Source organism: Rhyacophila brunnea, unplaced genomic scaffold (genome assembly GCF_057557595.1).
Source record: "Rhyacophila brunnea isolate RB1 unplaced genomic scaffold, BYU_Rbru_1.0 scaffold_13, whole genome shotgun sequence".
NCBI lineage: Eukaryota > Metazoa > Arthropoda > Insecta > Trichoptera > Rhyacophilidae > Rhyacophila > Rhyacophila brunnea.
In genome coordinates, this window is record NW_028232785.1 from 7,221,618 (window position 1) to 7,242,492 (window position 20,875).

General features: G+C 34.5%; 1 protein-coding gene and 1 long non-coding RNA gene across 2 annotated transcripts; both read left to right on the plus strand.

Annotated features, from left to right (window-relative positions):
* Nucleotides 1-740: 740 nt before the first annotated feature.
* Nucleotides 741-10,263, plus strand: LOC147076318 (uncharacterized). Its single transcript, XM_085940411.1, has 4 exons — nt 741-893; nt 2,998-3,102; nt 4,549-4,707; nt 10,195-10,263. The coding sequence occupies exons 1-4, from the start codon at nt 741-743 to the stop codon at nt 10,261-10,263; spliced, it is 486 nt and encodes a 161-aa protein (XP_085796537.1).
* A 2,250-nt stretch (nt 10,264-12,513) lies between these two features.
* On the plus strand, nt 12,514-19,124 carry LOC147076319 (uncharacterized). The gene is made up of 3 exons (XR_015069815.1): nt 12,514-12,563; nt 16,876-16,980; nt 18,034-19,124. It is a non-coding gene; the product is annotated as an uncharacterized LOC147076319 (long non-coding RNA).
* Nucleotides 19,125-20,875: the final 1,751 nt, after the last annotated feature.

The following is a 20,875-nucleotide window of genomic DNA, read 5'->3' on the forward strand; positions in this document are numbered from 1 at the left end:
CAATGTCAAAAGTCAAATAATGCGATTATCGTAATGTCTTCCGATAATCCTATAATTTAGTGTTATTTATATGTAGACTTGCATAAAATGATATAGCAGTGAAAACAACACAAGTTTTACGTTTTCTTTTATGAATTTCATAAATACAAATAAAAAAAATATTTATAAATCTCTCATTTCCTAATATGTAAATTAATTAATAAAAATGTTTATAACAATTACAGATTTTTTCGGTCAGAATGGTTGAGTAGGTACCTACCTATTTATCAAATCGAATTTACGTAGTGATCGACGGACGAAGTGAGTAAAATAATTCAAACATGTTTGAAATCCAAAGAACCTGTCTGCTGATTAAAAAGTACGCAGATCTGGGGTGCTCCACGCGAAAAAAATCCGAAGATCGTCTGATTTGCGTGCCAGTGGAGCGCGTGCTTTATTATATACCTAGCTTTTTTTAGGTATACATATAGCTTTATTCCAAAAATAGCTGGCCTATACCTAGTAAATATTGGATGGCAGTGAAATAATATCGGTTACTTAAATAAACCAACATATCAACAAACTAGGTACCTATGAACTGTGTTGGATCACCAAAGACGATTAATGTAATGTCATACATTATTGTCTATTATCACGGCGACCAATTAATATTAGTCTATGACGGCGGCCAAGTACTTGTTTGACAGTTTGCTTACACGTGCTTAGCTCGACACGATTCTTTTTGAGAACGGACACTTTCAATGCGTAAAATGGACGTCAAACGCGAAGCAGTTGACTTCGAACATGATGCAGACGAGCAACATTCGTTCGATATGTCCTTACATGTAAATAACCCACAGTCAAATACTTTCATCAAACAAGAGTATGCTGATGATCCCGACCACGTTGCTGAGGTTAGTTGTCAAATGTTATTCATTATAAAAACACTTCAATCGATAATATTTGTATAAAAAAGTTATATTGTAATATTCTAAGACAGTTGTTCTCAGATGATGACACCAACGATAAACCTAAGTAAACAGGAAGCAAGTGTGTTCCCGAAAGAAATATGTGGTCACTTGGGAATTTTTCAAAGGCTGTGGAAGGAAACTTTTTAAAACTTAACCGATTATAATTACTGTATATGAGTCGCCAGCAGTAGTAGTACCTACGCTCTATTGATTTAGATAAGTTTTGAGCGGTTCGTTCTGAATTTAATCTATCAAAACGTTCTTGTGATTAAAGCTATAAAACAATGTACCTAGCACTTATTTTAATTTGTTCGCATAATTGTCTAACGACCGGTTTTGTTCGCTTTGAGAACATTATTACCAAATTTACATAACATATTATTTTATTTTTAATTCTATTATTATAAGTAGGTACCTATGAATTATCACGTGACATTGTTAATTTGGGTAGATTATATTGTTTGCACTGTGCTTGTTATTATATTTTTAATGGGTAGGTACCCCTCGTGATTACTCTTGTAGAGTACCTATCTAATGGATGTTTGAAGAATAATCAATGCAATGATTGAATTTTACCAAACAACAAATCACACATCGATTTAATGCCGAATCGCATTTTCACCGAGACCACTCGGGGTGGACCGAGCGTGAGAGTGTGGTAGGTCCGCTCGACTCGAGTTTGTATTCCTCGTCAGCACTCGCATCTGTTGCAGTTCTTTGTGCCTAGCTGCTGAAGTACTGGGCATATTAAAACCATAATGACGTATACAATTTGACAGCGCTAAAAATGTCACCATAATAAATTACAATACCAATAGAAGTGACACTGAGGTGTATTGTGTACTGGTAAATTACCTACCTATGAGATAATAGCAGACTAAACGTAGATATCCAATATGATGTCATTTTATTATTCGCATACCTATTCGCTTCCCCAGCAATTTCTTCTTTGGCGATTATCCGAAGTCGTGTTTTAAGAATGGTACCTAGTACGTCGCGACTGTAAGGTCAGTTTCAGACGGGACACCGGTGTCGCGCTTGCATATATTATTGGAGGCCTTTGTATTCGAATAAAGGGGCCTTTGTATTATGTTTATGAACGCCCCAGAGCTTATGAGTAAACGCGTGTCCGGTGCTCTTTTCCGTCGGCTGGTGCATTCTCAAGACGCCGATACACTTTTTTTTATTACCGCAGGCAGTTTTATGTTCTAATTCATAACGCAAAATTATGCGTTGACTCTGGGGCACTCATAACATAATACATGGGCCACTTTATTCGAATACAAAGGTCTCCTATATTATATACGAGCGCGACACCAGTGTCCCGTTAGAAACGGGCCTAAGACTATCCGCTCACGTGAATACTCAAAAAAGACGAGACTGAAACTCCGGTATCTAGCTAATGTATTTCAATGACGGCAAGACTGGAATCTGTCAGTTTCAAAACGTTCGCGATCGAAACTGAAGAGACGCGATTTACTCTCAGTTTGCGGTCACTTCATAAAACAGTGGTCCCAATATTAGTACATTCGATGAAAAATCATATTTCCTTACCAAAATTGGTAGCACAGAACTGAACTGAACACGAAACAACAAGCCATGACGTCAATATTCCCGTAAAGATATTACGGAAAATACTTTGAATAAGTAGGAAAGACAATAGGTTTGACAGTTTGAGGTTATGAGACTATTAGGTTTCAGTAGCACCGTGTGCGAAGCATCGGTCACTGTGCAGTTTATGAGTTCCATCACCAACCAGTTCGTCAGATTGTAGTTTCTGCGTGAGCGGATGGCCTAAGATTGCAATAAATTTCGGACAATGGCTTCGTCAAACGGTCGGTGATGCTGTAACTTCGTGTCGTCGTGGCTCCAGGAACAGTTAACTATTAATTATTATACGCATTCTAAAAATAATTATGTCACCTCGCATTCCGATGTGAAAATGCATAGTACGACGAATATATCTTGTCAGTCTAGCGTCACCTATTAATTCTCAAAAAAACCTCTAAATGAATTGTCCACCACAAACTCAAATACTTATTTTCAGGGAGTAGATTTAAACGCAGAGAATGTTGAAGACACAATAAACCAAACCGTTCACGAGGATCCTCTACCCAGTCACTGTTCTTCAAAATGCAAACCAGCAAATCAGGTATGTCCACCACAAAACTCTTTGAAAATTCAACAATGCCTACTTACTGTCATAGTGATTATTAGTGATATTTTTTGACGTGTTAAAATATTATTATGTTGAAATCATTGATTATAATGTTATCAGTGAACCAATAATTTTGTAAGGTTTATATTAAAATGAGTGAAATACATGGCATATATATACAGTTTCATAGTACGCACCTAGGTACTTGTTTGAATAAAATATAACCACACTGCATCGACACCTGCATGACGTTTTGAACATTTTTATCTTTTTTACATGTCTACACTTTTCAAATCATGTCAAAATCACGTTTTTTGTTTTAAACCGTTGGCACTATGTATTCTCAATATGAATATTGTCTATTATCTATCGTTTGTAGGTTGGGTTATGTTCAAAATAGTATCTATGGATATAATATCGCAAGTCATTTTAACGTACGCACACGTAGAAACTGTTAAAATTGATTAAAATTAACATGAATAAATATTAATAATTAAAAATAATAATACAATAACGTTGCACTCTCATCAATTGACTTTAGAGAGGTGGTAATCGTTCAAAATATTGTGCAAAATGTCGAAACCATTGACTAAGTTTGTCGCCATGACAGCGTGACAGTGACGTGACATGTATCTCAATTCGATCACAACTTAAGGCCGTACATCAGTTGAGGCACGGTCTAAAAAGATCGTGGATAGGCGATGCGCGGATTACGGGTCGCGGGTGCAAATGACGCCTGTCAAACGAAATATAATTTGTCATATAAATCCAACATACTTCCATTTTAGGTTCTGTTTATTGTTCTATTAGTAACAATATTAATATATTCATTGACATGTTTTCTTTTTATAGTAAATGGGTAACTTTTTTAGTCATCTTTGCACGATTTAAGAATTAATTGGCCCGTTGCCATCACGAAGCAAAGTTACGTGTTTCCAACTCGGCGTTCTCTCACTGAATGCGAGCGAGTCCAAAATTTCGTCGCGCCTATAGTTGAAAATTATTTGCCGTTTCACTAATGTGTCACCTTAAGCCTCACCTGTTAAAGTCTACATTAGCAACAAAAAATTTCTTATAGCCATGGTATCTCAGGAACGGTCACATACTAATCTGCTGCTCGGAGATATGGAGATCGTCAACGAATATGTTTAACTCGGATTAACTAATCATCTTAAAGATGAATTCTAGACTAGCTTATTTGGTATCCCCACATGGTTATGGTTTATCTGTAGCCGAGTTTCGCATTCCTGCAATCTTTAGCCCCCATGCGTACATAATACATCATAAGCAAATCCGGTGGTGAATGATTAGCAATCGTCTGAAATAATATAATATATTATTTAAGTTCCATGCGTATTCATTTGTTATAACATCAACATACCCGTTTTTTTAATACATTCTTTACTATTCACTTTGATGTTATATTTCATGTTCTTTTAGTTCATTCCTGCAACTTCTGCATTGACCGACACCGCTAGTGTCGCATTGTCAAAGAAAATCTCAGAATTACAAGAGCCATATGATGAAATACAGATTGATGAACAAGACATCAAGCAAGAACTCGTGACATATTATCAAACAATTACTAATACAGACGTCGTCAGTCACACTGTTAAATGTAATCAATTGCAATCTACTGTCACAGATCCAGAATTATTAGTAGCTGTTATAAAGATTGAGAAGAAATCATTTCATTACGAAAATTTTGTATGCAGTATTTGTTTTGATTTTTTTGCATCGTTATATTTATTAAAACTTCACAAAGCAGTTCATAAAACAGCAACAACTAAAAAGATAGATAAGGGTGTAGGTCTATTAAAACCTACCAGTTACTCCAGTGTTAAATCTAATTCCAAGAACATACACAAAATGGTGCATTCTGGTGAAAACCCGTTTAAATGTGATCAATGTGAATACTCGTGTATGCAATATGTTCATCTGAAAATGCATAAAATGACTCATTCTGGTGATAAACCATCAAAAAGTGATAATAATGAATACTCATGTATTACATCTGGTGATTTAAAGATATACAAATTGATTCATTCTGCTGAAAAGCCATTTAAATGTAGCGAATGCAATTACTTATCTAAATATGAAGGTCAAATGAGGCGTCATCAGATGACTCATTCTGGTATAAAGCCATTTAAATGTGACCAATGTAATTACTCATGTATAAGCTCTGCTTATATGAAAACTCACAAAATGACTCACTCTACTGAAAAGCCATTTAAATGTGAGCATTGTGATTACTCTTGTAAACAATCTGGTAACCTGAAAATCCACAAAATGACTCATTCTGGTAAAAAGCCATTTAAATGTGACCAATGTTATTTCTCATGTGCGCAATCTTTTAATCTTAAATTACACAAAATGACACATTCTGGGGATAAACGATTTAAATGTAATCAATGTGATTACTCTTGTATACAATATAATCAGCTGAAAATACACAAAATGAGTCATTCTGGTGAAAAGCCATTACAATGTGACCAGTGTAATTACGCTTGTATATTATCTAGTAAGATGAAAAGACACAAAATGACTCATTCTGGGGAAAAGCCATTCAAATGCAGCCAATGTGATTACTCATCTAAAACATCTGATCATCTTAAATTACACAAAATGACACATTCTGGAGAAAAACCATTTAAATGTAAGCAATGTGATTACTCGTGTATACAATCCAATCAGCTGAAAATACACAATGCATCGCATTCAGATGAGAAACCATTTAAATGCAATGAGTGTAATTTTGCATTTGCGCGATCTGATAAACTTAAATTACACAAAATGACACATTCTGGAGAAAAACCATTAAAATGTAATCAATGTGATTACTCATGTATACAATATGAACAGCTGAAAATACACAAAATGCGTCATTCTGGTGAAAAGCCATTTAAATGTGATCAATGTCATTTCTCATGTGCGAAATCTTATAATCTTAAATTACACAAAATGACACATTCTGGAGAAAAACCATTTAAATGTAATCAATGTGATTACTCATGTATACAATCTAGTCATCTGAAAATACACAAAAGGAGTCATTCTGGTGAAAAGCCATTTAAATGTGATCAATGTCATTTCTCATGTGCGAAATCTTATAATCTTAAATTACACAAAATGACACATTCTGGAGAAAAACCATATAAATGTAAGCAATGTGATTACTCGTGTATCCAATCTAATCAGCTGAAAATACACAATGCGTCGCATTCAGATGAGAAACCATTTAAATGTAATGAGTGTAATTTTTCGTATACGCGATCTGATAAACTTAAATCACACAAAATGACACATTCTGGAGAAAAACCATTTAAATGTAATCAATGTGATTACTCATGTATACAATCTAATCAGCTGACAATACACAATGCGTCGCATTCAGATGAGAAACCATTTAAATGTAATAAATGTAATTTTTCGTGTGCGCGATCTGATCATCTTAAATCACACAAAATGTCACATTCTGAAGAAAAACCATTTAAATGCAATCAATGTGATTTATCGTGTATACGATCTTATCAGCTAAAAAGACACAAAATGACTCATTCTGGTGAAAAGCCATTTAAATGTAATCAATGTAATTTCTCGTGTGCGCGATCTGATCATCTTAAATCACACAAAATGACACATTCTGGAGAAAAACCATTGAAATGTAATCAATGTGATTTCTCGTGTACACGATCTAATCAACTGAAAATACACAATGCGTCGCATTCAGGTGAGAAACCATTTAAATGTAATGAGAATTATTTTTCGTGTGCGTGATCTGATAAGCTTAAATCACACAAAATGTCACATTCTAGTACAATTTTTCTTCAATGACACATCTATTTGAAATCGCACAAAAATTCACATCTTATGTTAATTGACGTACACACAACTACTTAGAAACGTATGTCGATTTGAATCGATTCATTTATTTGGTATTACATACTTAGGTCAGTAATTAATAATTATGTTTATGTAGTTTCCTAGTTATACTAAGATCTGCACACTTTTCTCAAATGATAACTCCAGATCAATCGTAATGAGTCATCGCGGTGCCGTATATTTTATAATTATTTTGAAAGAAAAGCGATAGATGCTCTTCGAACAAGGTGTATGAAGGTAGAATACTGAGGTATATAACTTAAACAGATTAAATTAAATAAATAATCGTGGGAGTATGTACCGCACAGAAGTTGGAATGTCTCGAATTCATGTTATGATAGAGTAATTATTGCAATTTAAAAGTTTGACATGTTCTCTAAAATCTGGCTCAGTGCTAATTTATTTGTGCTTCATAGAGATATGCATGTTTTTTTTAGAATTATTATTAACCATGTCCTTGCTTTTTCGTACAAGGTGGTTGTTAGTAATTGTGAACAATCACAAACGCCCAGGCTTTGAGAAAAACACATAAATATTTTTTTCATGGCCGGGAATCGAACCCAGAACTCTCGGGTGGAAGGCCAGCGCCTTACCCACTGCACCACGAGAGCCGCCTAGATATGCATGTTCTATATATCGGATAATCTTGATTTTTTTCTAGCATACATATTTATATATACACCAGCAGGGAAAGGTGGAGTTAGACTGTTAGGATCCGCCATAAAAAGTCCACATTAAATAGAGTACAGTTTACTGATGGTGTTGGTTAGTTTTTTTTAAATTCAATCATACCCTGCGAAAACCAAGCCATAATAAATAATAGTAAAAAAATACTCATCTGCTATAAAATATCTAAAATTACGCAATTAAATCATACATCACATATAGTTTGTTTTAGGCTGGGCTTAATAATAAAATGAAGCAGTAATAATAATGTTTAATATTTATATTCTTAATCCAACGGAAAAAAAAATGTTTGAATGAAAAAGTGTGCACATTTTGGTCGTATCGCCGAAAATATACCAAAACTATTATGGTTTGGTTAGGTAGGGTTCAATTGATATTGAAAAACTAACCAACACCATCTGTAAATTACCGTCTTATTTCAATAAAAATAAATACGTATGACTTATAAATTTTAATAAGCATTATTTATGGCGGATCTTATCAGTCTACCTCCTGACATACTCCTGGACTTCCCGTCTTCAATGGGAGCTGGAACTAAGTGTTGTAGGCCTAAAAGTGCAGCTTGGCCACATAGTCAATTAATAGAATAGCAAAGACTTATGTCGTATCACTTGGCTATCTGGATAAAAAGGAAAATGTTAAATTGAGAATGCTAATTATAATATGTACCTAGATATAAAATTTCAAACCAATAGTTTTACGTATTATATTAAGATTGAAAGCATTTAAATTGTTATTAATTTTGTAATAGGACTAGCTTGTAAATCTATGTAAGATTATTTTATGAGTTTAAAAGAGATGGATGTAAAAGATGCAAGAGTGGAAGACAGTTAGCATGAGAGTTCTCATGCGATAACTGTATACGCTGAATAGACAGTCGAAAAAAATACGAGTCGTGAGCGGATGCGAAATTGAGACCTCGCGCCAAAAATAAAACGAATGTTGCCATTAATAATTAGAATATAAGTGATATTAAGATACAGTTAATTAAGGAATTATAGAAACGATAATAATAAACACATATGTCACTGTTTAAAATAAGTTTGTAAACTAAAAACCATTGAAAATACAAAGCCACGTGCTCACTAAAAAACAATTTATTTTATTTTATTTATTTTTGTTAACCCTGAGTTCTCGGGATATCTCACTCCACACAATTTATTGCTCTGAATACCCAAATTATCGACTAACCAACCCTACGAGATATTATATTCTTGGAAAAAAATAAATGGTTATTAGAACAGCTTGTAACTACATACTATTTGATTAATAAAGCCCCAAGGGAAGATCTAACAAAATATTCGTACCGCCAAAAAAGTTAAATAAAAACTAATTTGCAGAACCAAATACTTTTAATATCTAAAGATATTTTAGAAAACGTACTAATTTCTCAATCAAACGACACTTTATTGGTATTTTAACATTTTTACTTCGACATGTGTGCCACCAAAATATCTACCTATTGAATTGAGACATTTTAAAATTGTCCTGAAGATTTTACAGATACGTAATGTTTATATCCGATATTTCCTTACCGTATACGTTCGCCATATTTACTGTTCACGTCTAACAAAATGACATTTTCATCGCTTAAGACCTTCTAACCCTTTATTGACAGATAGAACTAATTATTTTAATTCAAATAACGAATGTACGCATTGTCGCACATTTTTTTCTGGTGAGAAAGCTATAATTTTGGTACAATTCGCAACGCTAAAGAAGCTCGTAAACGAGCAACTTGTGACGGCAATTGTGTTGCTGTTAAAAGTTCCCCAAATACGAAAATAGTACCTAGTCTACGTTGCCGTAAACTTTCCATCTCTTGCCATTGCTTTTTGGCAGCATGGTTGGTCGATATATCGAATATCGAGCTCAATCGAAAATACGGCAATAATTGCTAGTTAAATCTATTTCATTCTCGCTCTGCTCCATATGTGCGTCTCTGTTTGACTTCACCATCTTACGATGATATCATTAATTATCAACCGCGCATAGCAACTGCTTTGCAGTACCTCTACGAAGACTCAAGTACTTTAACCAATAGTCCCCAATCTTAGGAGGACAACGACTCTCACCTCTTTGAATTTGCGTGGCGTGTGTAATTAAATAAATAAGTTTTATATGCTTAAATAATTAACCATAAAATTAGTTTTAATGAACTAGTTAATAAATAATAAACTTGAAGAACTCTGTAAAAATTGTTTTGCGAAATAATAAACTTGTAATCTATGTAATAAATGAGTTTAATGAATAATAAATTTTATAAACTAAATAAATCTGTTTTTTATAAATTAATAAACTACCTATTTAAACTTTTAGTAAGGATGTTTTATGAAGAAGCTTCCATTATAAGCGACCTTAAGGTTTATAAATAAATCAACTACAGAACTTTTATAGACATTATTTGATAAGAACCTTAAATATATAGAACCCCCTACGGGTATAATTATAAAACTGTTTGTGAATAAAGGAGATTACTACTGCACTACTACAACGTAATCCAAATCCACAATTTAGACCTCCGGATTCAGGGTTGGAGCTACCCAGAGCCCGGAAAAATTCACAGTGAAGAAATGCAAATCGTAAAACTGACAAATCAGCGAAATGTCAAACTGTCTGAGGTGAATGAAAATCCATCCCGAAAGGAAAACTATGGCGCCGTCTATGCATAGGTACTTCACAAGTATATTAAAATCCAACACCATGACGCCAAGCCGTCTACAAGACCAGCGAGACAGACTGGCGACCGCCAGATGGCTCTGCTAGTTAAGATAATTAAATTTAATGTGGGTTAATATTTCATTTTAAAAATGACAACACGACGTTTATGTTTATTTTATTATTGATGGCTTCAAGGGTCACATTCACCTCACATTTTGTTATGTTATTTCTGTAATAAAAACGTGTCCACAATTTGTTTTTATTAAAAATAAAAACTGATCCCAGATTTTGAACCTCTTATGGCTACCCCAAACCATAATACAATAATAATTACCTTTCCTCTTCTGAAACCAAACATACAAGGACAATACAATAAATTGTACTTATCAGAACATGATCAATATTCAGAATGCAATCCTCGCCCAATCATGTTTTGGTGAGGTTGCTGCCTCGTCACCATTATACCTACTGCCCTGCTAAGTAAAAAGACAGTGTGTTTAGCTTTATTGAAATTAAAACCCAAGCTTTAAAGTACTTATCTTTTGTCGCACTTATATAACACCTTTGCGGTGGGCATTGCTTTCCGGACCCAAGTAAATTAAGTTAATCTTTAGTTTCATTATTTAATTTTGAGTTTGAATTTCTTGAAAATTCTGTTGGCTGTCGCCTGATGCTGTGAATGCCAAATGCATGGATGTGACAATGACCCATTGCGGGGGTTAAGTTCCACGTTGCTTTATCCTGTACCTACTAAGCTGAATAAGAACGACTGGGTGTCCATCAATGGCTTCAATAGAAGTTATATACCTAGGGACCTCATGTAGCCCTACCTTCTAGCTGATTTTATCAGTGCAGTAGGCGCTGGTTTATTGGACATTGGTCTGATTATTGTCAGATGTAACCAGTGCAGTTTAGGAATACCAACTACATCGAAAATATTACCTAATTTATCAAATGATTGAGTACCCTACTGGTAAAATGGGGTGATGTAGTGCCAACTTTTGACGTTTTTTTCAAATACCTCTGCCATTTATTTTAGAGCTAGATTTTTATTCTAAATAGGTATATAATAAATGTGTCTTCGAACCAAAGACATTCTAATTCTCATTCTAATGGCAAGTAAATAAGTACATAATTCCAATACTGGGGAATAGTTATGGTCGATTAAAACTGGCCCACATCACCCATATTTTGTGGTGAACTTGTCTACCCCTTAAAGGTTATAAAATTTCAAACCAATTCACTTCACCACGTAAAATCGATCAGTTTAATAAAAATATAGGTAGGAAGCCTCAAAATTTAGAAAAAAAGCTTAACTTAATTTAGCATCGTACCTACCTACTAAATATCCTTTTCTGGAGTCAAATTTTGCATGGATCATGATTTTTAGTCAAATAGACAAATTTAGTGCCAAATTGTCATTCAATTGTAATAATAATTATTATTGTGGTTACAATTTCATGCACATTCAACACGGTAAGTATTTTCTCAGCACTGCACAAAAATACACAAGCAATAACAAGTCGAGACGTCAATATTTAAAAATGGGCGAACGGATTTTTCATTTAAAATATGTGGCAGATGTTGAAAAATACTCCTGCCTGGATAATAATTATAGGCTGCCAGAATATTCCCGTAAAGCTATTGCGGAAAAAGCTTCGAATAAAGTAGATGAGACAATGGGTTTGGCAGTTTGAGGTCATTAGGTTTCAGTAGCGACGTGTGCGAAGCATCAGTCACTGGCCAGTTTATGAGTTCCATCAGATTTTAGTTTCTGCGTGAGAGGATGATGACGTATTTTATGCCAAAAATAGCTGGCCCATACCTAATAAATATTGGCTGGCAGTGAAAGGGCTGTAAATATCGGTTAGGTACTTAAATAAACCAACTTATCAAAAAAATACCTATCATCTGTGTTGGATCACCAAAGACGATTAATTTAATGTCATTCATTATTGTCTATTATCACGGCGGCCAATATTAGTCTATGGTGGCGCCCAAGAACTTGTTTGACAGCATTGGTTACACGTGTGTGGTGTGACAAGATTCTTTTTAAGAACGGACGCCATTCAATGCGTAAAATGGACGTAAAACGTGAAACAGTTGACTTCGAACCTGATGCAGACGAGGAACATTCGTTCGATGTGTCTTCACATGGAAATAACTTCCAGTCAAATACTTACATCAAACAAGAGTATGCTGATGATCCCGACCACGTTGTTGAGGTTAGTTGTCAAATGTTATTCATTATAAAACACTTCAATCGATAATATTTGTAAAAGAAGTTATATTGTAATATTCTAAGACAGTTGATTCTCAGAGAGAATCAACAGATGACCCCAACGATATACCTACCTAAGTAAACTGGAAACAAGCGTGTTCCCTAAAGAAATATTATGTGGTCACTTGGGAAGTTTTCAAAGGCTGTAGAAGGATACTTTTTAATACCTACTTTAGCTGATTATAATGACTATATATGAGTCACCAGCAATGGTCCGCTCTATTGATTTAGATAAGATAAGTTTGGAACGTTCTTTGTGCCTAGCTGCAGAAGCGCTGGGCATATTAAAACCATAACGACGTATACAATTTGATAGCGGTAAAAATGTCACCCCAATTAATAATTACAATGCCAATAGAAGTCACACTGGGGTGTATTGTGTACTTGTAATTATGAAATGCTAGCAGACTAAACGTGTCAAACATGATATCATTTTATTATTCGCACACCTATTCTATTTGCTTCCCACGCAATTTCTTCTTTGGAGATTATCATAAATCGAGTTTTAAGAACGGTACCTAGTACGTCGCGACTATAAGGCCATCCGCTCACGTGAATACTCAAAAAAGACGAGACTGAAACTCCAGTATCTTGCTAATGTATTTCAATGACAGCTAGCTCACGGCAAGACTGAAATCTCTCAGATTCAAAACTTTTGCGACCTGAACCGAAGAGACGCGACATGCTAGTCTCCCGGTCACTCAGTTTCCAGTCACCCATAAAACGGTGGTACCAATATCAGTAGATGCGATGAAAAATCATATTTTCTTACCAAAATTGGTAGCATTGAACTGAAAAGGACAAGAAACAACAAGCCATGACGCAGTGGCGCACCCAGGATTTGATATTGGGTGGGGAGCAAGAAGAAGAATGTTAATTAGTCCCATAGGCTTTTTTTCTTCTTCACAGCCTAATTAATCGTTTATCGGCCTTTTGTCTATTGCACTCAGTGCACCTACACCATGGTCCCCACATCCTGAAACGGGCCCTCAGGCTAGGATATTTTGCGGGACCCTTACCTACCGCTAAGATTTAAGGCAGTGTAAAACACTATAATAACGTTTTTCTAATTGTGTTTAAGTTCAAATTAAGGGTAATTATACAGTGAATTATTGACGATTTTTAATACATCTACTTTATTTATTTATTTATTTATTTAAGAATACAAAACATTGTGGACATAACAAATTTAAATTCAAGACGTACTCAACATGAGATTTACATTATAAGTCAAACATTACCCTCACAAGAGAGAAGAGAATACAGAAAAAGAAATATATATATATAACAAAAAAAATAAATAATCAAAACATACTTAAGTACAATTTAATACAGAAAAATATAATTTTTGAGAACGAAAAATATACAATTTTATACAGAAAAATACAGTTTAAAAAATAAAATGCAAAGTACATCATTGAAAATGTCCATGTCTTTAGGGAGCGCATTTATTAGTCTTGCCCCCCTCGCTAATGGTGCCTGATAGGCTTGACACGAGGAAACGGTTCCAATCCAGAATAGATCATGGCTGCGACTACGTAGGTAATTGACAGGCGCATGGAAATTCAAATTCATTAGGACACCAGGATTGGAAACGATCCCTCGCAATAACAGGCAAAAGTGTTTCAACAGCAGAAGAGACCGACGAGATTCAAGAGAGTGAAAAGTAAGCATGCCTTGTAGAAAGGCAGTTGGAAAATAATCATCTGACGAATTATCGAAAGGAAAATAGTTAAATGTTTTAAAATAAAGACATCGAAGAAATTTCTTCTGGACGCGTTCTAAAATAAGCTTATAGGAAACCTCATAAGGACACCAGATAATCGACCCATATTCAAGAATGCTACGCACTAATGAGACGTAGAGTGTGCGTAATACATTAGGATTCTTGAATCGTTTGGATGGTCGCATGATGAATCCTAGAAGCTTACTCGCACGTAGAGCCGTGGAAGTTATATGCAAGTGAAAGGATAATGAAGAATCAAAAATTATCCCAAGATCTTTCGCCTCAGATTGACGTTTTAACGATTTTTTTGACATAATATAATTATATTTAATCGGGGTGCTTGAAAAAGTAATACAAAAGCATTTGTCAGTATTAAATTCTAATTTATTCTTTTTTGACCAACTTTCAATTGAGCAGAGATTTCTCTGTAACATGCAACAGTCCAACTCATTGCGAATTGGTGCATATAATTTCAAATCATCCGCAAAAAGTAAAAATTCTACTCCATCCATGGCTTTAACTATATCATTGACAAATATGAGGAACATAATTGGTCCAAGATTTGATCCTTGCGGAACACCTGAAAGAGTTTGAAAGACTTCAGATGCACACCCAGCGTACTCGACATATTGACAACGATGCGAAAAATAAGATTTGAAAAAATTTATAAAATTAATAGATCCGCCTACTGCACTCAGTTTAGTTAAAAGAATATCATGATCCACTCGATCGAAAGCCTTTGACATATCTGTATAAATTGCATCAACTTGACAATGATTGTCTAGTGAACGAGATATGTATTCAGTGTACTCCATGAGGTTGGTAACTGTTGATCGAGTAGATCGAAAACCATGTTGAGCGTCAGTCAGCTGACCATCCACATGTTTATATATATATTTATGTAAAATGGACTCAAATAGTTTGACCGGTGCAGAGAGAACAGCCACTGGTCGGAAGTTAGTTATTTCAGATACCGAGCCATTTTTATACACCGGTCGTATACGATTTAAGCTCCAACATTCATGGAAGGTAGATTTACTTAAACATAGATTGAAAATATACAACAAAGGATCGCTTAAAAGTTTTTTGCATCCTTTCAATAGCCATGGAGGAATGCCATCTGGACCTACTGAGGATTTCGGATATAGTCTAGAGAAAGCATATTTCATATCTGACTCATCCAGAGGACCAATATTTAGTATGGGCCAAGAAGACGAAAGTATTCAGGTTGAGGTTGAAGTGTTGGTGGAGTCGTGGAATAAACTGACCTAAAATATTCAGCAAAACCGTCAGCGATGGATTTATACCCATTCAATACACTAGCCCTAAAAGACATAGACGATAGCTGTGCAGAAGAGTTACGTAAACTCCTAACATGCGTCCAAAAAGTTTTCGGGTCTGAGGTTAAATTTAAAGAAATTTTCTCACGTACGCTTTGTGAGCAGCGTCAATGGCGCGATGAACTCTTCTGCGCATATCAGAGAAAGCACCATAATCATTCAGGCACTTCGAACGCTTCCATCGTTTATGACAGATGGCTTTCAAGTCAATGGATTTAATAATGCTATGAGTGAACCATTTAGGGTAGCTGCGCAAAGTACCCGAAGACTTCTTAATGGGAAAAGACTTGGAAAATACACTATAAATATTTACATAGAAAACATCAATTGCAACATTATAATGGAGCTGTAATCAAAAAATATATTGCACAATTATATAATTGAAAATGTTCATGGCCATGAAGTATAATAGCGCCTACCTTTTTTTTTACTATAAAAGCTATTTTATGATGTGTGTTTATTTCACTTATCTGTTCAACCCGACACGCCGGGCCCCAAGGCTAGTGCCCTGTCAACCCTCCCCAGTCATGACCTACACCACTCCGGAATTCAGATGGACACCGAAAATTTTTTGACAGCTCCATTGGAGATTTGGTTTCTAAAAAAACCAAATTTTTGTGTTAGAAATTAAAATCGAAGAAATTTTTCTTAAAAGGGTGCTGGAGAATTACAAATCATTTATTGCCGTGTTTTTATTTGTCTAAGCCCAAAGGTATAGTTTATTGGCTTTCAATTTCAATGTTTAAAATCATTCTGATAATTTTCATGTTTGCGGGGTGCCAGGGCCCCTTGCGAACCCCCCCGCCCACAACCCCTGGGTGTGCCACTGCCATGACGTAAATAGTTAAAGATGGACGAACCGATTTTTATATTAGAATATGCGGCAGATGTCGAGTAATACTACTGCCTGTATAATAACAGGCTGCCAGAATATGGCCTAAGATTGCAGTAAATTTCGGACAACGGCTTTCTCGAACGGTCGGTGATGCTGTAACTTCTTGACCTCGTGGCTCCAGGAACAGTTAACTATTAATGATTATACCCATTCAAAAAATAATTATGTCACCTCGATTTCCGATGTGAAAATGCATAGTACAACGAATATATCTTGTCAGTCTAGCGTCAACTATTTAATCTCAAAAAACCCGCCAAATGTATTGTCCACTACAAACTCGAATACTTATTTTCAGGGAGTAGATTTAAACCCAGAGTATGTTGAAGACACAATAAACCAAACCGTTCACGAGGATCCTCAACCAAGTTACTGTTCTTCAAAATGCAAACCAGCAAATCAGGTATGTCCACCACAAAACTCTATGAAAATTCAACAATGCCTACTTAGGTACTGTCATTGTGATAATTAGTGATATTTTTTGACGTGTTAAAAAGTTTATTATGTTGAAATCATTAATTATAATGTTATCAGGGAACCAATAATTTGTAAGGTTTATATTAAAATGAATGAAATATATGGCATATATAATTTTTTTCATAGTAGACACCTAGGTACTTGTTTAAATAAAATATAACCGCAATGCATCGACACCTGCATGACGTTTTGAACATTTTTATCTTTTTTACATGTCTACACTTTTTCAAATAATGTTGTTTTGTTTTAAATGGTTGCCACTATGTATTTTCAATAAGAATATTGTCTATTATCTATTGTTTGTAGGTTAGGTTCTGTTCAAAATACTCGTAGTATCTATGGATATAATATCGCAAGTAATTTTAACGTACGCACAAGTAGAAACTGTTAAAATTGATTAAGTATGTAAGATACATGAATAAGTAATAATAATTAAAAATAATAATACAATAACGTTGGCACTCTTATCAATTAACTTTAGAGAGGTGGTAATCGTTCAAAATATTGTGCAAAATGACGAAACCATTGACTAACTTTGTCGCCGTGACAGCGTGAAAGTGACGCAACATGTATCTTAATTCGATCACAACTTAAGCCTCAAATAAGTCTACATTAGCAACTGGTATCTCAGGAATCTCACCTACTAATCTGCTGTTCAAAGATATGGAGATCGTCAACGAATATGTTTAACTCGGATTAACCAATCCTCTTAAAGATGAATTCTAGACTAGCTTATTTGGTATCCTCACAGGGTTATGGGTTTATCTGTAGCCGAGTTTTTCCTTCCTGCAATCTTTAGCCCACGTGCGTACATTAGACATCATAAGCAAATCCGGTAGTGAATGATTAGCAATCGTCTGAAATAATATAATATATTATTTAAGTTCCGTGTGTATTCATTTGTTATAACATCAACATATCCGTTTTTTTAATACATTCTTTACTATTCACTTTGATGTAATATTCCATGTTCTTTTAGTTGATTCCTGCAACTTCTGCATTGACCGACACCGCTAGTGTCGCATTGTCAAAGAAAATCTCAGAATTACAAGAGCCATACAATGAAATACAGATTGATGAACAAGACATCAAGCAAGAACTCGTGACATATTATCAAACGATTACTAATACAGACGTCGTCAGTCACACTGCTAAATGTAATCAATTGCTATCTACTGTCACAGATCCAGAATTAGTAGTAGCTGTTATAAAGATTGAGAAGAAATCATTTCATTACGAAAATTTTGTATGCAGTATTTGTTTTGATTTTTTTGCATCGTTATATTTATTAAAACTTCACAAAGCAGTTCATAAAACAGCAACAACTAAAAAGATAGATGAGGGTGTAGGTCTATTGAAACCTATCAGTTACTCCAGTGTTAAATCTAATTCCAAGAATATACACAAAATGGTGCATTCTGGTGAAAACCCGTTTAAATGTGATCAATGTGAATACTCGTGTATGCAATATGTTCATCTGAAAATGCATAAAATTACTCATTCTGGCGATAAACCATCAAAATGTGGTAATAATGAATACTCATGTATAACATCTGGTGATTTAAAGATATACAAATTGATTCATTCTGCTGAAAAGCCAATTAAATGTAGCGAATGCAATTACTTGTCTAAATATGAAGGTCAAATGCGGCGTCATCAGATGATTCATTCTGGTGGAAAGCCATTCAAATGTAATCAGTGTTGTTACTCATGTGCGCGATCTTATAAACTTAAAACACACAAAATGACTCATTCTGGTGAAAAGCCATTTAAATGTGATCAATGTAATTTCTCATGTGCGCTATCTAATAATCTTAAATCACACAAAATGAAGCATTCTGGAGAAAAACCATTTAAATGTAAGCAATGTGATTACTCGTGTATACAATCCAATCAGCTGAAAATACACAATGCATCGCATTCAGATGAGAAACCATTTAAATGCAATGAGTGTAATTTTGCATTTGCGCGATCTGATAAACTTAAATTACACAAAATGACACATTCTGGAGAAAAACCATTAAAATGTAATCAATGTGATTACTCATGTATACAATATGAACAGCTGAAAATACACAAAATGCGTCATTCTGGTGAAAAGCCATTTAAATGTGATCAATGTCATTTCTCATGTGCGAAATCTTATAATCTTAAATTACACAAAATGACACATTCTGGAGAAAAACCATTTAAATGTAATCAATGTGATTACTCATGTATACAATCTAGTCATCTGAAAATACACAAAAGGAGTCATTCTGGTGAAAAGCCATTTAAATGTGATCAATGTCATTTCTCATGTGCGAAATCTTATAATCTTAAATTACACAAAATGACACATTCTGGAGAAAAACCATATAAATGTAAGCAATGTGATTACTCGTGTATCCAATCTAATCAGCTGAAAATACACAATGCGTCGCATTCAGATGAGAAACCATTTAAATGTAATGAGTGTAATTTTTCGTATACGCGATCTGATAAACTTAAATCACACAAAATGACACATTCTGGAGAAAAACCATTTAAATGTAGTCAATGTGATTACTCATGTATACAATCTAATCAGCTGACAATACACAATGCGTCGCATTCAGATGAGAAACCATTTAAATGTAATAAATGTAATTTTTCGTGTGCGCGATCTGATCATCTTAAATCACACAAAATGTCACATTCTGAAGAAAAACCATTTAAATGCAATCAATGTGATTTATCGTGTATACGATCTTATCAGCTAAAAAGACACAAAATGACTCATTCTGGTGAAAAGCCATTTAAATGTAATCAATGTAATTTCTCGTGTGCGCGATCTGATCATCTTAAATCACACAAAATGACACATTCTGGAGAAAAACCATTGAAATGTAATCAATGTGATTTCTCGTGTACACGATCTAATCAACTGAAAATACACAATGCGTCGCATTCAGGTGAGAAACCATTTAAATGTAATGAGAATTATTTTTCGTGTGCGTGATCTGATAAGCTTAAATCACACAAAATGTCACATTCTAGTACAATTTTTCTTCAATGACACATCTATTTGAAATCGCACAAAAATTCACATCTTATGTTAATTGACGTACACACAACTACTTAGAAACGTATGTCGATTTGAATCGATTCATTTATTTGGTATTACATACTTAGGTCAGTAATTAATAATTATGTTTATGTAGTTTCCTAGTTATACTAAGATCTGCACACTTTTCTCAAATGATAACTCCAGATCAATCGTAATGAGTCATCGCGGTGCCGTATATTTTATAATTATTTTGAAAGAAAAGCGATAGATGCTCTTCGAACAAGGTGTATGAAGGTAGAATACTGAGGTATATAACTTAAACAGATTAAATTAAATAAATAATCGTGGGAGTATGTACCGCACAGAAGTTGGAATGTCTCGAATTCATGTTATGATAGAGTAATTATTGCAATTTAAAAGTTTGACATGTTCTCTAAAATCTGGCTCAGTGCTAATTTATTTGTGCTTCATAGAGATATGCATGTTTTTTTTAGAATTATTATTAACCATGTCCTTGCTTTTTCGTACAAGGTGGTTGTTAGTAATTGTGAACAATCACAAACGCCCAGGCTTTGAGAAAAACACATAAATATTTTTTTCATGGCCGGGAATCGAACCCAGAACTCTCGGGTGGAAGGCCAGCGCCTTACCCACTGCACCACGAGAGCCGCCTAGATATGCATGTTCTATATATCGGATAATCTTGATTTTTTTCTAGCATACATATTTATATATACACCAGCAGGGAAAGGTGGAGTTAGACTGTTAGGATCCGCCATAAAAAGTCCACATT

Excerpts from the sequence above, each read along its gene's own strand:
- LOC147076318 (XM_085940411.1), top strand. The coding sequence starts at position 741 with ATGCGTAAAATGGACGTCAAACGCGAAGCAGTTGACTTCGAACATGAT. Across the intron at positions 894-2,997 it reads ATCCCGACCACGTTGCTGAG|GGAGTAGATTTAAACGCAGA; the intron begins GTTAGTTGTCAA and ends ACTTATTTTCAG. Across the intron at positions 4,708-10,194 it reads CAATTACTAATACAGACGTC|ACCTCCGGATTCAGGGTTGG; the intron begins GTCAGTCACACT and ends TCCACAATTTAG.